Genomic DNA, 14,840 nt, shown 5'->3' with positions numbered 1-14,840 from the left:
CTCAGCTCACTTCCAAAGGGGCGTCACCAACGGACGTCGCTCAAATGCCTCTGGGCGCAATTAGATAGACCTTAAAACCAATCAGATCGATTGTCATCTTGTAAAGCCCGCCTCATCGTTTGTGATTGGTGCCTCGATTTGGAAAGATTGGAAATGAGCTTGAATGGGCTCTTCGCCAGACTAACTTGCAGAGCAAATCTAAATTTCCCGGAAGTTCATCTGGTTTTTCCCAGGCTACTAATACACAGCCAATATCCTAGAAATATGTATGCTAATAAGCAACTAGTTAATAGTAAGAATTTAACCCTAAAATAAATTGTTAATACTTGGTTTTCACCATTGGTTTCTGACTGTGGTGAAACTTTGCATTTTTAACATCAAGGGTTTTAATGTAATGCAACTATGGACGCTCTTGTTTTAATCATAGAAAATGTGGTTAAACAGTTACATAAATGTTATATTCTAAATACTACAATTTATTTTTATATCCTTTTATATTCCACTGGCAAAAAAAACACCACACAAGCCTTGAGGGTGAGTAAATATTGACATGATTTTTTTGGTGAACTATCCTTTTGACATGGGCTTCCAAACCCTAAAGGCATCTTGGGTTTGTCCCTTTTTGACACCCAATTCGGTTCTTGAACACTTCACTAATGAGCCGCTGAGTTGAATCAGATGTGTCAGATAAGAGAATCATCTAAATTGTGCAGTGATGGAGGTTCTCCTGTATTAGGATCTAGAGACACAGCTTCAACAAAACTCCTGAGCCTCTCTCTGTTGCCCCTTTTAGGCCAGTGGCGAGGCAGTGATCAGCCGCAACCCGGAGCACCGGGAGGCAAGGGAGAGCAGCATGCAGGACGCCTCCTCCGTCTATGACCTGCTGAGCATCGGCATGGCCAGGAGGGGGCAGTACTCCATGCTGTCCGAGGTAAGATGTGTTAGCACAGATCAGTATCGACCCCATGCTTTGCAAGCAGGAGCAAGGAAGTAACCTGTATTTTATGTAGAGGCTTCTTCACATTTGTTGCAAGTCGTCTCTTCCAATCTTTCAATCTATCTCTTAATCTCTCCTAGCTGTATGGGTGATTTTTTTCCCCCTTCTTCCTCCGTCCTGTCCTTTCAGTAGTTGAGCCGTTGCGTGATGGTGAGCGTTTACTCAGAGACGTTCTCAGGTGAATCTGAATCTAAGCTCAGTGTTTTCAGTAGGTTCATTTCAACTGAATCCATGTCATTTCACTGATAACACACATTATAATAATGCCATAATGCCATTTCTCATCATTATCAACAAATGCCTGCATATAGAAATGTTAATCCCGTTCTCATTAATTTTATCCCCACTTTCTCATGCATGTGCCATGATGTGATGTGTACAGGATACACACAATCCCCTTTCGGTGCTGAAAACAACAAGATCCTTCCTAGAAATGCTGACTTATGCTGAGCAATGTCAACCGCATTAGGGTCATTCCATGTCAAATCATTCAAATTTCAGAAACTTCCTCGGCTCAAATTTTTGATTTTGTTCAGATTTATTGCCAAATTACAGAGGGGTAAAAATTATTTTAGATTTTTAGTAAAATCTGTTAACTTTTGCAATCTTTGTTGCATTTTATACCAACAGTGACAGTTCAAAAATGGGAAAAGCACTACTTGTATTTTTTGCCTCAAGTTTTTGCCCACCACTAAAAATGTGTACAATTGACCATTTACTTTATGGAAACGCATTAAGATCTCCATATCTCTGGGATTGAACCATAGAGGGCCTTTAAAATTAAGATACTAAAAGAAAAGTTTGTTAAGAACCAGATTCTAAAGGGATATTAAGATAGCTTTAATACTTCTGGACTTACAGGAATGCAAACGTGGGGCAAAAACACAAGAAGTGCTTTTCCCCATTTTTAACTGTCACTGTTGGCATATAATGCAACAAAGATTTGTAAAGCCAACAGATTTAAATAATAATCCTACCAATCACTGTGTAAAAAAATACAATTATTATGTCATTTTACCCACCCTGTAATTTGGCTCAAAGTCTCAGGTAAGAATTGTCATTTTGAACCCCTCTACAAAATCGTGGATTACTCAGTTACAGTAATATACATTCATGGCATTTAATATTTTGGCGTTCTTCTTCATTTATGTATTTCTTTCACCAGAAAAAAATATCGAAATCAAAAATTTTAGCCGGGGACTTCTGGTTGAGTTGACACTGAATCCATTATCATTTAGCTCTATTTCTGCTCTAGTGTCTAGTCTTGGAAGGCTGATTCCCTGATTCGAAGTTTTTTTTCTGATTGTGTTGTGTGATTGTTTGCCATCAGTGTTTGGAGCGGGCCATGAAGTTCTCCTATAATGAGTTTCATCTTTGGTACCAACTTGGCTTGTCTTTGATGGCAAGTGGGAAGGTGAGATTCATGTCCTGTTGTCATCATCAATGTTCTATTCATTTATTATTCATTTGTTGCTAAATCAACTAAATAAATGGGTTCTAGTAACTGAAAGAAACAAAATACATAAGGTTTTATACAAATTGAATGTGTTTAAATGAGTTCGTATGAATGTTCCTTAGTGCAATTCTTGAAAAATTCTTAAGAAATTCTTAATTTTTTTTCTTAAGAAGAAATATGACATGCTCTGGTGTTATTTGACTAAAGGTCAAATATTGCTGAAGACTCGCTGAATGAAAAAACACCTCAAAGCCAGTCTTTTTGAGCTGCCTGCAGATTCATATCACATCATCACACGCAGATTTACATCATATATGCATTCACTTTAGTGATGTTTTCCTGATCGATCGGTGTCACTTCTGGTACTAGTAATATTTATGATATTTAGCTAGTGTTATGTTGTAATGCTTAATATTTGAAACAACCCAATAAATTCTTTAAATATGTTCTTTGGAGATTTAAGACAGGTTGGAGGTTATCCTACTTCAAGAAGTTATTTACATTGTTTTTTAAGAATATTCTCTTCAGGAATATGAACACTTCTTAAACTTTGTCTTAAGAAAAATCTTAAGAAAAGCTTGTGGGTATACAAAATAGTCTTATATTTTTCTTAAGTAAGAAAATAAGAAGAAAATAGCAGTTAAATTTTTTTTAAGAATGTTTTATGACTCGGCCCCAGATTACAGTCAATTTTCACACCAAGCTTAACCCTTGGTTAATGTCAATGTAACAACAATATTTCAGACTTGTGTTTGTAAAAGAAGGTTAAAGGGATTGTTAACCAAAAAAATTAAAATTCTCTCATCATTTACTTTCCCTCATGCCATCCCAGATCTATATGATTTTCTTTCTTATGATGAACACAAACAAAGAGCTTTAGAAAAATAATCCATCTAATGCAAGTAAATAGATGTGCAAATGCTCCACATACAGCTGTTATTAACAGTAATCCATACAACCCCAGTGAATGAATAAACGTATTTTAAAGTGAAAAGATAGGTATGTGTGTAAGGAAAAATACTAATATTTTTACTCTTTTTATTCTAGTGATGCATCGAAAATATCTTTTTACTGAAACCCATTCAAGTTTTTTTTAGGCGAAAAACTAAATCGGAAATAAGGTTGTGATGATTAAATTGGGTTTTGATTCAGGGTAGTGTACAACTAATTTTATATATTTTTATTCTAGCATCATTGTTGGTCACAGTGAAGTTGACCTGTGGTAGTTTATCTACATTTGCTTATCCACATATCCAAATTGTCACACTCTCACACCACATGGACTTGTTTTCAGCAGTGCACTAATCAATCATCTCATTATCACCACTACTTAAGTCCTGTTTTGTTTGAGTTTCACTTTTGGGTCTCGTATGTGTGTATTCATCCTAATTCCCACTTTGCATTTTCCTTTTAGTGTTTTGTCGTAGATTTATATTAAGTTCCAGAAGTCTCAAATGCATAATTGTGCACTCCACTTGTCCAATCAATGTTATTAACCTTATGCAAATAAGAATGTTACAGATGTACAGTGCGATGAACTAAAATGACCCTGGGTTTATCTTACATGTCTGCATTTATAAATGAATGAAACCTGTATTATTAATGACATTGTACAGAATGAGGGTGCAGTGTCAGTCCTCAAAGAGTGTGTGACAATGAGACCACAGGACCCCATCCCACCTCTGCTTGCAGCAAAAGTGTGCATCAACCAGCTACACTGGGTGAGAAAAACATTTACATTTCATCATTTAGCCGACGCTTTTATCCAAAGCGACTTACAAATGAAGAGAGCAATAGAAGCAGTCGAATCAACAATATGCAAATGTCGTGACCAAACTCAGCTAGACCTACGCTGCACACGTAGGTCGGATTTTATAAAAATATAATAGATATAGAATAGTAAGTGTTCGTACTACTGAGTCAAATGTTGGCGAAAGAGATGCGTCTTTAATAGATTCTTGAGGATGGCTAAAGACTCAGCAGCTCGAGTTGAGATAGGCAGGTCATTCCACTAGCTTGGAGCAGTCAAGGTAAAGGTCCATGAAAGGGATTGTGTTTTAGGATGGTGCCACAAGGCGCAGTTTACTTGCAGAACGCAAGTTTCTGGAGGGCTAGTAGGTCTGAAGTAATGAGTTTAGATATAGGGGTGCAGAGCCAGTGGTTGTGCTGTAGGCAAACATTAGCGCCTTGAATTTAATGCGAGCAAAACACACCAAGCAAATGTGAACAATATGCATATTGTTATTGTAGACAGTAGACACTATTAATCAATGAATCCTGCAGAAAATATGTATCATGGTTTACACAAAAATAGTAAGCAGCTCAACTGTTTTCAGCATTGATAGTAATAAGAAATGTTCCTTGAGTACCAAATCAGTATATACGAATGATTTCTGAAGGATCATTTGACACTGCAGACTGGAGGAATTATGCTGAGAATTCAGTTTTGTATCACGCTAATAAATTTAATTATAAAGTAATTCACATAGAAATCAAATCAGCTATTTTAAAGTGTAACAATAGTTCAAAATTTTTGTTTTTTTCTGTAGTTTTGATCAAATAAATGCAGCCTGAGTGAGCATAAGAGACTTATTCCAAGAGCATAAAAAAACTTTTGGAATCATAGTGTACCTTCCAGCAAAATGATTAAATATGATGAAGACTATGAAATGAAATAAGCAATGTGCATTTCAGGTAAATTCATTCATTTTGGCATCTATAAGTCCTTAAATCCATAAATCCTAATACTTAAATCCTATATAATCCTAATATATTTATATAAATACTAGCTATTCTTATAACTTTATTTATGGTATGAGAAACATTAAATCTGTATTTTCAGTTTTTTTTATAATATTCAGTGTACAGTATCGCTCAGTCTTAGATGGGGTCCAGATTCAATCACTAATAAGTGACCTGTGTGTTACAACATTAGTAGCGTTGCCACACTAATAAGACACAATGCAATGTACAGTCACGACACTATCAAGCAAATACACACTACAGCCCTGTTGAGATTAGGGCACATCTGGTAGAGGCGTAGTGCTGAATAAAGACCGCATGCCATAAGAGGCTTATAGCACAATAGGGCCGTATAGCCACAGAAATAGAATGCATAGGCTTTAATGTCAGATAGCACACCATTCCAGTCGCACTTCAGAGCAGCCCTTTATCATCCCTGCATCAAAAGTAAAGTCAAGGCACCTTTATTTATATAGCGCTTTTACAATACAAATTGTTTCAAAGCAGCTTTACAGAGATAACAGGAAAGTAAAGTTGTAATAGTATTGTTAAATTCAAAATTAAATGTTAAATGTCCCCAACTAAGCAAGCCAAAAGCCAATTCATCTCCTCAGGCAGTTGTCCTTGATGCTGATTCATGTCAGCATGTCTAGCATTTAAATTAATGAATATCATACGACATTAAGTCAGTTTATTATGCTCATATGAATGATATATAATGTGAATGCATGATTACATGTAGGGATTTGTCACAATTTGGCATCAAATTTGGGCAGTTGCCTTGACCTAAAAAGTTTTTCTTTTTCTTTTCTACACTGGCAAATTTGGAATAAATATTTTTTTTTTAATGGTTTTAAACGACGTTTCTTTTGCTCACCAAGGCTCAATAAAAATCACAAAATAGTAAATTAAAGTAATATTGTGAAATATTATGACAATTTAAAGTAACTGTTTGCTGTTTTATTTTATTTTAAAATGTAGTTTATTCCTATTATGGCAAAGCTGAATTTTCTGAATTGACACATGATCCTTCAGAAATCATAAAATGTTGATTTAGTGCTGTTATTATTGGTTCTCAATTATCAAAAATGTTTTTTATTATTATAAAAAACTGCTTTTGGTGCTAAATATTGTGAATATTGTGGAAACCGTGATAAAAAAAACGTTTTGATTAATCTTTGATTAATGGAAAGTTCAATGAACAGCGTTTATTTGAAATAGAAATCTTTTTTAACCTTAAAATGTCTTTAATGACACTTTTGATCAATTTAATGCATCCGTAGCATGTCACGGTTTCAAAACATTTTTTTTTTTTAAATTAAGCAGCACACCTGTTTTCAACATTCAACTTAATAATGATAAATGTTTCTTCAGCACCAAATCAGCATTTTAGAATGATTTCTGAAGGATCATGTGACACTCGAGTAATGCATGGCTGCTGAATTGTGTATATTAATTACACATTTTAATGTAAAATATTTTATTTCTTATTTTTATTTTTATTTAGCTTATGCTTTTGTTCAAAGTGACTATGTATAGTTTATGGTCAATGATGATGTTGGGTTCAAACTCATAACCTTTCAGTTTCCTGCTTAAGTCTTTAACCACTACACTTCAGCTCCAATATATCACATCATGACAAGTTGATAACCACTGATATAAATCATCCAAATGTCTAATGCATGTTCAAATGTGTGTGTCAGCTGGAGGATGCCGTGTCCCTCGCAGCAGGTGTGGTTGCTCTAGGAGAGTGTGCTGGGGAGTCTCTTCCCCAAGCTCATCTGGCCATAGGACTGTGCCGTAGTATGCAGGCGACCGACGGTAAGCCCGTTTTATCCTTCTCTGAACCTACAAAATGAGCCAGGCCCCCAGCTGTCCTCAGCTGCTCTCTGCTCCCTCTCTCATGTCTGCGGTGACTCACTGTTTAACTGTGTGTTTGCAGCCACTCTGAAAGCAGACCGCGATGAGTTCAACAGAAGAGCGCTGCAGTCACTACGGAAGTACGCTTGATGTTTACCTTTTTCACTTCAGATTGTGTTAAGGAGGCTTCAGCCACCCACTTTGTTTTGGAATTGTTTGGACTCTTTAAGCCTTTTCTAAACCCCATCTAAGTTGACTGCAGAGCCGTTATTAATATTAAAACACAGATATTAATTTTATCCTCAACATTTTTAAATATCAGTTTTCTATTTAAATATATTTTCAAACATATTATTTATTCCTGAATTTTCAGCATCATTTCTCCAGTCTTCAGTGTTACAGGATCCTTCAGAAATCATTCTAATATGCTGATTTGCTGCTCAAGGAACATTTCTTATTATTATCGATGTTGAAAACAGTTGTGCTGCTTAAATTTAATGCGTAAAATATTTTTGTGCAAACCATGAAACATTTTGTAGGATTCTTTGATGAATAGAAAGTTCAAACGGCAACAGCTGTTCAACAGCATTTATTTTAAATAGACATTTGTAACATATAAAAGTCTTTACTGCCATTCTTAATCAATTTAATGAGTCATTGGTAAATAAATGGATTCTTTAAAAAAATCTTACTGACCTTTTGAACAGTAGTTGTATATATACTTTATATTAAAAACTTGTGTTGGCAATAGAAGAAAATAATCACGTAATTAATCAGTCTATATAAAAAACACTGATATTGATGACAAATTTGGTGAATGTAAACGTAACAAAATCACATTTACACATTTACATTAATATTTTTTTAATATTAAAATCATGGAATCTTTTAAACCCTTGCCCAAATTTAAGGTGTCATACAAACTTGAATCGTTTCTAACATTGAATCGTTTCTATTCATTTACACTTATGTAATCTGTTGCAATCGGTTTCAAATTAAACTATTTTTAATCCCGTTACTATGTAATGTAACTTCACAGTTAATTCCAGCGTGTAAGCTTAGCAAAGGGTCAGTTGTGAGATGACTGGCAGATGTCAGACTGGTAGTAAGGTGATGAAGACTTCACATAGACTTGTTTTTTGACTGCAGAGCACAATCGCTGGATCCTCAGGACCCTCAGATCTCCTTCTGCCTCTCTCTGCAGCTCGCTCTGGTTCGACAGGTTAGCATGTTGACACATCAATCTTGCTGACTAGATCTTGATTTCTGTTTTTCATATCTTCCAAGAAAAGAAATTTACATTAATCTCTCTCCTTATTGTGGGCAATTTTTTAGCTTTTGTTTACACACAATGTGACTGTCAAGGTCACATAATTGTGTGAATAGGTCATTATCTTATCATATTTTGAACATGTAACTGAATGTATGTGTAATATTTCGCCTGTTATTTCAGTCACTGCTGGTCCCTAATGTGACCTCTTGTGTTTGTGATAGGTGTCAGAAGCGATGACGCCGTTGGAGTTGGCTCTGAATGTTCGTGGGGATGATCTGCACTCTTTACACCTGCTGGCTCTACTACTCAGTGCCCAGAAACACTACCAACACGCCCTTGATACGCTCAAACTCGCCCTTAACCAGCACCCGGACAACTTTAAGTATGTTTAAATATGTTTCTGTTCTACTTATATATAGTTATAGTTCACCCAAAAATGAAAATTCTGTCGTCATTAACCCTCCTGTCATTCCAAACCTGTATGACTTTCTTCTGTGGAACACAGAAAAATTATATTTTGAAGAAGCAAACAGTTTGGTTTATCATTGACTTCCATTGTAGGGACAAAAACACTAAGACATATTATATCCACTTTTATGTTCTTTTGGGTGAACTATCCCATCAAGTCACATTGTCTGATTGTCAAGTCACTTTTATTTATATGGTGCTTTTCACAGTGTTTCAAAGCAACGTTACAGGGAAATATTGTTATATTAGTGTCCTAAATTCTATAAGGACTTTATTTAGCAGTTCAATTAAAAAAATGTGCCTTCATTTATTTGACTGTAACCCCAATAAATATCCGCTTTAAAAAGCAAAATATCAAAACCAGTGGTGTCTGAAAGCAACTGCTGGATCTTAGTTCAGAACTGACTTCACTTTTCTGAGTCAGTTTTGCATTTTTAGATTTTAGTCAGCTGATTTTGCAGTGATTTTTACTGGACATATGAATTCAGAAGTTAGTAGGTATAGTTCATTACATGATCTACTAACATTTGACAATGCTTATCTCACTTTTCAACTGTAAATGTTGTAAAATACTATAATTCTAAGCGTAAAATACTTTTTTACTTGAAAAGTGTGCTTGTGCTTTTTCAGACCCCATCACCATGTGGGGTCAGTATTGCTCTCAGTGACAGACAGAGATGAGAATGGCAAGAAAATAATTAGGATCATGGTCATGTGTGAGAGCAACACGCAGTATTTAAAGACCCCCCCAGCATTTCTTACACACTTATTGTGTGTGACTGAACACAATGGTCAAATTGTCAAACATTTCTCATTCCAAGAACCTCTGCCTCTTGAGAAAAAACAAATTTTTACTTTATAACTGGAAAAAGTTAGCTCCGCTTTCTAGAAACTCTTTTAACATATGGGAGAAGGAACAGATGAACCAGGGTGTATGTAAACTAAAATCATTTTATATTACATTTTTTAACTTCCGTAATCTGATATATTTTTCTGAGTGAAACAAGTTGTCCATCAAATTGATTGTGTCATGAACGGTGAGCGTTACATCCCATAATGGAGCCAGATGTTTGGAGAGGAGAGCTGGAAGCCAAGAGTTATTTGTAATGTGGAAATTTGTTCGAGAGGTGGAGCACGTTATTACATTTTGTGACTATGAGGATTATGAAGACAATTTGAAATAACATGCAATGCTTGTTCACAATAAGGCCAGGAGTATAAATTTTTATTTTCATGTTGACTTTAACAATTAGAGTTTTAGTGCTTTTTAGTACCCTTCTTAGTCATCTTGTTCCCTTGTCTTCACCTGCACCTGGTCTCCAGTTGTTCCCTGAACTCCAGTCCAATTCTCCTGGCCCAGTGTTTTTATATATATATTAGACGGAAAAACAGAAACTTAAATGAAAATTGGAAATGCTGCCTTGGCACCAGACTGGACAACTAGTTGTCTGTCACGTCATACAGTGTGCATACAAAATGCTCCTCTATCCACACAGATACTGTATGCTGCTCTCGGTTAATGAAGATTTGACAGATAACCTCGCGACTCAATTGACCATTCACAAAGACCCGCCCCCTTTAGTTACTGTTGCTATGTCCGACAAGCCACGTTCTCACACTGACAAGGCGCTGACGGACAGGACAGACCAGGTTACTTTTGTTATGAAACAAAGTCTCAGTGTTCAAATTTGGTCTTTTTTTTAAAGAAATTTAAACAATAAATATAATTTTGTGGCTCTTTAATGTGTTGTGACAGATCGCTGTAGAGCCTCTTAAAGCTGTTCGTGAAACCGATCATCTCTTCCTTCTAGTTAATTTATAGCATCAATTAAACATGAAAGAACATAAGAAGGAATGTTGTTTTAAGGCGAGACACGGCAGGCAAACACATACGTCCCAATTCGCCTACTTATACCACGACCTAAAAGTATGTACTCTTTTTGTGAAGAAAAAGTACATACTTTTGAGTGTGTAGCAAAAGAGTAGGCAAGCTTTGGGACATACTATTACGTCATCTTTAACGGACAGATCTGTCGCGTGCATCCTGTCACCGTAATCTGCCCTGTCAATCATCTTGTCACAGTTAAAATCCTCCATTCAATCTAATTTTATTTCCTACCGTTTCGGAGAGCACGTTCATCTGCCAGTCGTGGGTCTTTCATGCGGAGACTCTCCTAATGTGTTTGCAATTTGAATATAATGATGCATTTAAAAGGTAATGGCTAAACATATCTTTACAAAAGTTCACAATGCTGCTGCAGATGCAATATAATGTAGACAACGTTGAATAAATACATTTTCGTCAGGTTAGATACTGATAATTAATCACTTAAACCTCTTTATCTCAACCTCTCTACATAACCGCCGGACTCGCGCGTCGTCCATGTCTGTAGTTTTTTAACACTTTTCACTCGTGTTTGTAGTTCTAACCGAATCCTCGTCCAACGTGCGATGGGTTGTGGGCAATATTAGCCGTTAGAGTGTGCATCGATCTGCACTTCGGATTCTGACCTGAAATAGTAGACCATCCGGGTATCTTTGGAACACTCATTTCAACATACTACGATTTGGGACGTAATAATTCTATTTTCGAATACTATTTAGGACGGATATTATGCGAATTGGGACGCAGCAATAGTTTTTTTTTTCACTGGTCAATTTTGAGATCTTGGGATATTTGTCTTCAATAACATTTCTTTCAGACTTGTGGTGAAAAAAGTCTGAAACACACATTTAGGTCTTTATTTTGTTACACTTTGTCTGTTTGCGTCTTTAGATTTCTCATAAATTCATCAAAAGTTGTCGTTATAAATCATCCCTCTGCTCCGCGATCGCGATCTGCACCCTGTCATCACACACACCGTTAGAAAGCTCTCTGTCTCCTGAACAATGCTGTCGGATCCAAATATGGTAACCAATCGTAAAAGTAAAAGGGGGGATTTTACTCTAAATGCGCAATCTCATTGGCTGATGCTAAATCTTTAAAGCCTGTTTTCTCAAAATGACTGTTCTCTTATACTCCAAGTTAGAAATCTCCAGTTCAGTTTTACCTATATACACCAAACTTTCCAGTCTTGTACCTAGTTATATTATGAAGACATTTACAGAGGGATTTGTAAATATATTATTCCTAGCCTGATTTATATAACATTTTATTCCAAAAAACATGGTGAAAATCATTTTTTAAGGCTATTGACAGTATATTCTGATTTACAGGATAACAAAAGTAGATATCCATAAATCCCTCTGTAATTTTTTCCTCATCTAATATGTGAACACAATGAAAAAATAATTTTGAACCTGGCTTTGTCCAATACTCAATTTCGTTTTTTAAAATATATGCAAAATAGCGCATATTTAATTAGACAATGCCTCATTTGCATATTTAAATATTAAATTACAGAAAACTTGTGATACATTTTTTTCTCATCTTAATGTAGGTAATCAACTGGCAAAGTTTTATGGTGATATCTGCTAGTTAAAAAAAAAAAAACCCTATTCACCTGTAGTGTCTCGCCTTAATCGTGGAAAGACATCAGTACACTCCGTTTTTAAGTTCAAATCCACGACATTAATCTACTAACTCTCCTGACTGCTTTGTCGTACAAAAATTGCGGATGGCTGATTATGATTGGTCTGAACGCTTGTAAATCAAACTCCCTGCGAAGTGTCAATTGGACTCTTGTCATGTCAAAAGTGATAAGACTTTTCAGTGATGGACGTCGCTATCTCTGATATTACTATGGTTCCTGGTCACTCCCTGCTGAAAAATCCATCTTTGCTGGTTACCAGCATAAGGCATATTTTGCATGCTGGTTCCCAGCACGGGATGCTGGTGGACCAGCATATGTTGTCTTTTGATTCCAGCAAGACCACAACAAAACTTGCTTATGTGTTAAAAGTAGTTGAAGTCAGTTTGAAGTCACCATTATGGTGATTAGTGTTTAATTATGTGACTTTTAGTTGGTCACTTGGCCCATAACTTTTACTATAAACATTTTTTGGGATCAATGACTGACAGCTAGATTTTGACATGGGAGTTTCCAAATGACCATTAAAGTATTTAAAAACAGCAAATTACAATTTTCATTGTCAATAGCTTTCTTAGCATTGAATAAGCTGCTTATGATTATGTTTTTATTTGGCTTTTTTCTTTGTTTTCATATCTCTTTTTTTTATTTTGCGATGTACACAAGCTCTTTTTAGCTGATTTCTGTTTAGATCCTTTGAAACATAAGACAAATCATTTGATACTTCGAAACGTTTCACCAGTTAGAATTTTAACTTTGTTTAAAACTTCAGATGACATTGATTAATAATTTAACCATAATAACTAAAACAATTAAAATTCAGTTCTACTGTTAACAGAGGAAACTAAATAAATAAATAAAGTTATAATTATACATTTCAATAAATCATGCTTTAATTGTATGTTGTTTTTCCTTTACATCACTGTGCTAAAAATAGAAATATGCAAGCAAAATCAATGCTTGTCCCCAAACACTGTTTAGATACAGACAACTGGCCTACTCACACTCAACCCCCCACAAGACCATGCTGGTGAACCAGCTTCACCACTTCTGTTTTGCTTGAGAACAGCATGACTCATTTTTTGTCCACCAGTTAGACCAGCACTATACCAGCACTAACCAGCATAAACCAGCCTGGACCAGCTTGGAAATCATGCTGGTTTATGATGGATCTTTCAACAGCTCTGGTAAGATAATACAGGCTTGACTTCCGTTGCACGTTTATACAGATGCTACTGTAAGTTCCGGTGTGAACGGGGCATTTCAAGTCTTACACCTGTAAGTTCATGCGGTTGTCAATCCCAAAAGCTGACAGTGTGAACGTAGCCCATGTGTACTTCATCACTACACTACAGCTGATCCAGCGCAACAGCACTACGCAGCATGAGCGTCTGCCAGTCAGAGCGTCTCGCTGCATCTCTTTCTCACTGGTGTGAATGCTCTGCTGCCCCTGTTTACACACACATTCTTAATAGCACACATCCGCACACACACATTCACATTCATCTCGCTTCACCCCTCCACCCTCCAGCTCACACAGACGTCCACCCACTCGCCGTACCCTGCTTAAAAGAGACAGTTCAGGGGAAGATGAATGTCCCCAGACAGGCTGCAGAATTGCTAGTTTCTGTCAGAAGCAACTGAAGTATTGCCCACTGATGGAGAACTAGGGTTGATAGTAGAGATGCGCGGATGGGCTATTATTTCATCCGCAACCGAATCACAAAACTCATCATCCGTCCGCCATCCATCCGCACCAACGTTTTTGACCAATTTTCCCGCCCGCCATCCGCTGATACAAGGCGCTGCTGATGACAGCTGCGAGACTAGAAACCGCCAGCCACCCTCCTGAATTTAATTTAAATTTTCTTTTTGGTCACGTCATCCACCCGATCCGCGGTTTATCCGCAGAGTCCGCGGCTATAACCGCCAACCGCGCATCTCTAGTTGATAGTGGTTGAACCAAGGAGGTCTGTAATACCCGGTGAAAATTATCTGTTAGCATTCACACATTTCATTAGCAGTTGGTCTTTTGTGCATTCAGCTCTGGAAGGGACATTTATTGACACTGTCAAAGTCTGTGTGACGACTCTGGAACAGGAAAATTACATCCTAGGCTGATTGGCTGATCGAAGCATATTTACTTGTTCCAGACTATTACGTCAAAGGCAGTAGACTAAAGATGATTAGTTAACTCTGAACACAGCCATATACCCAAGTGTGTTCAAACATATACCTTTAGTTATTCTGAGTTTTTCTTCTGAAATGTGTAACTTTGGTTTCAGTGTTATTGCATAAGTTATTTTTACTTTAAACAGGCAAACGTTCTGATGTGAATTATCTTTCTTTTCTTTTTTTACATCACAAAAAATGGTTGTTTCTGCAGGTGTGTGTAGACTTTTTATATCCATTGTATACTATATATTATTTAATCTAGAATAAAATTATAATATTTTGTTCCTCCTCTAAAACAACTATTTTCATGAACCAATCAATTCCTAGATCATTCCCTTG

The 14,840-nt window shown here is 36.3% G+C and overlaps 1 protein-coding gene across 3 annotated transcripts in view; it reads left to right on the top strand.

Moving 5' to 3' along the window:
- ttc7a (tetratricopeptide repeat domain 7A) overlaps positions 1-14,840 on the top strand; it is an 88,050-nt gene that overhangs the window by 39,434 nt on the left and 33,776 nt on the right. For all 3 annotated transcript variants that reach the window (XM_077236361.1, XM_077236362.1, XM_077236363.1), the window contains 7 exons: positions 794-931; positions 2,328-2,411; positions 4,070-4,174; positions 6,899-7,016; positions 7,138-7,195; positions 8,205-8,277; positions 8,550-8,710. In XM_077236361.1, the coding sequence (XP_077092476.1) occupies positions 794-931; positions 2,328-2,411; positions 4,070-4,174; positions 6,899-7,016; positions 7,138-7,195; positions 8,205-8,277; positions 8,550-8,710 (737 nt within the window). The remainder of the gene's footprint in view (positions 1-793; positions 932-2,327; positions 2,412-4,069; positions 4,175-6,898; positions 7,017-7,137; positions 7,196-8,204; positions 8,278-8,549; positions 8,711-14,840) is intronic.

Source organism: Siphateles boraxobius, unplaced genomic scaffold (genome assembly GCF_051911475.1).
Source record: "Siphateles boraxobius isolate OS27281-9 unplaced genomic scaffold, OSU_SipBor_1 20, whole genome shotgun sequence".
NCBI classification, from domain to species: domain Eukaryota; kingdom Metazoa; phylum Chordata; class Actinopteri; order Cypriniformes; family Leuciscidae; genus Siphateles; species Siphateles boraxobius.
Note: the sequence above shows the minus strand (reverse complement) of the source record. Positions and strands in the feature narration are given on the sequence as shown.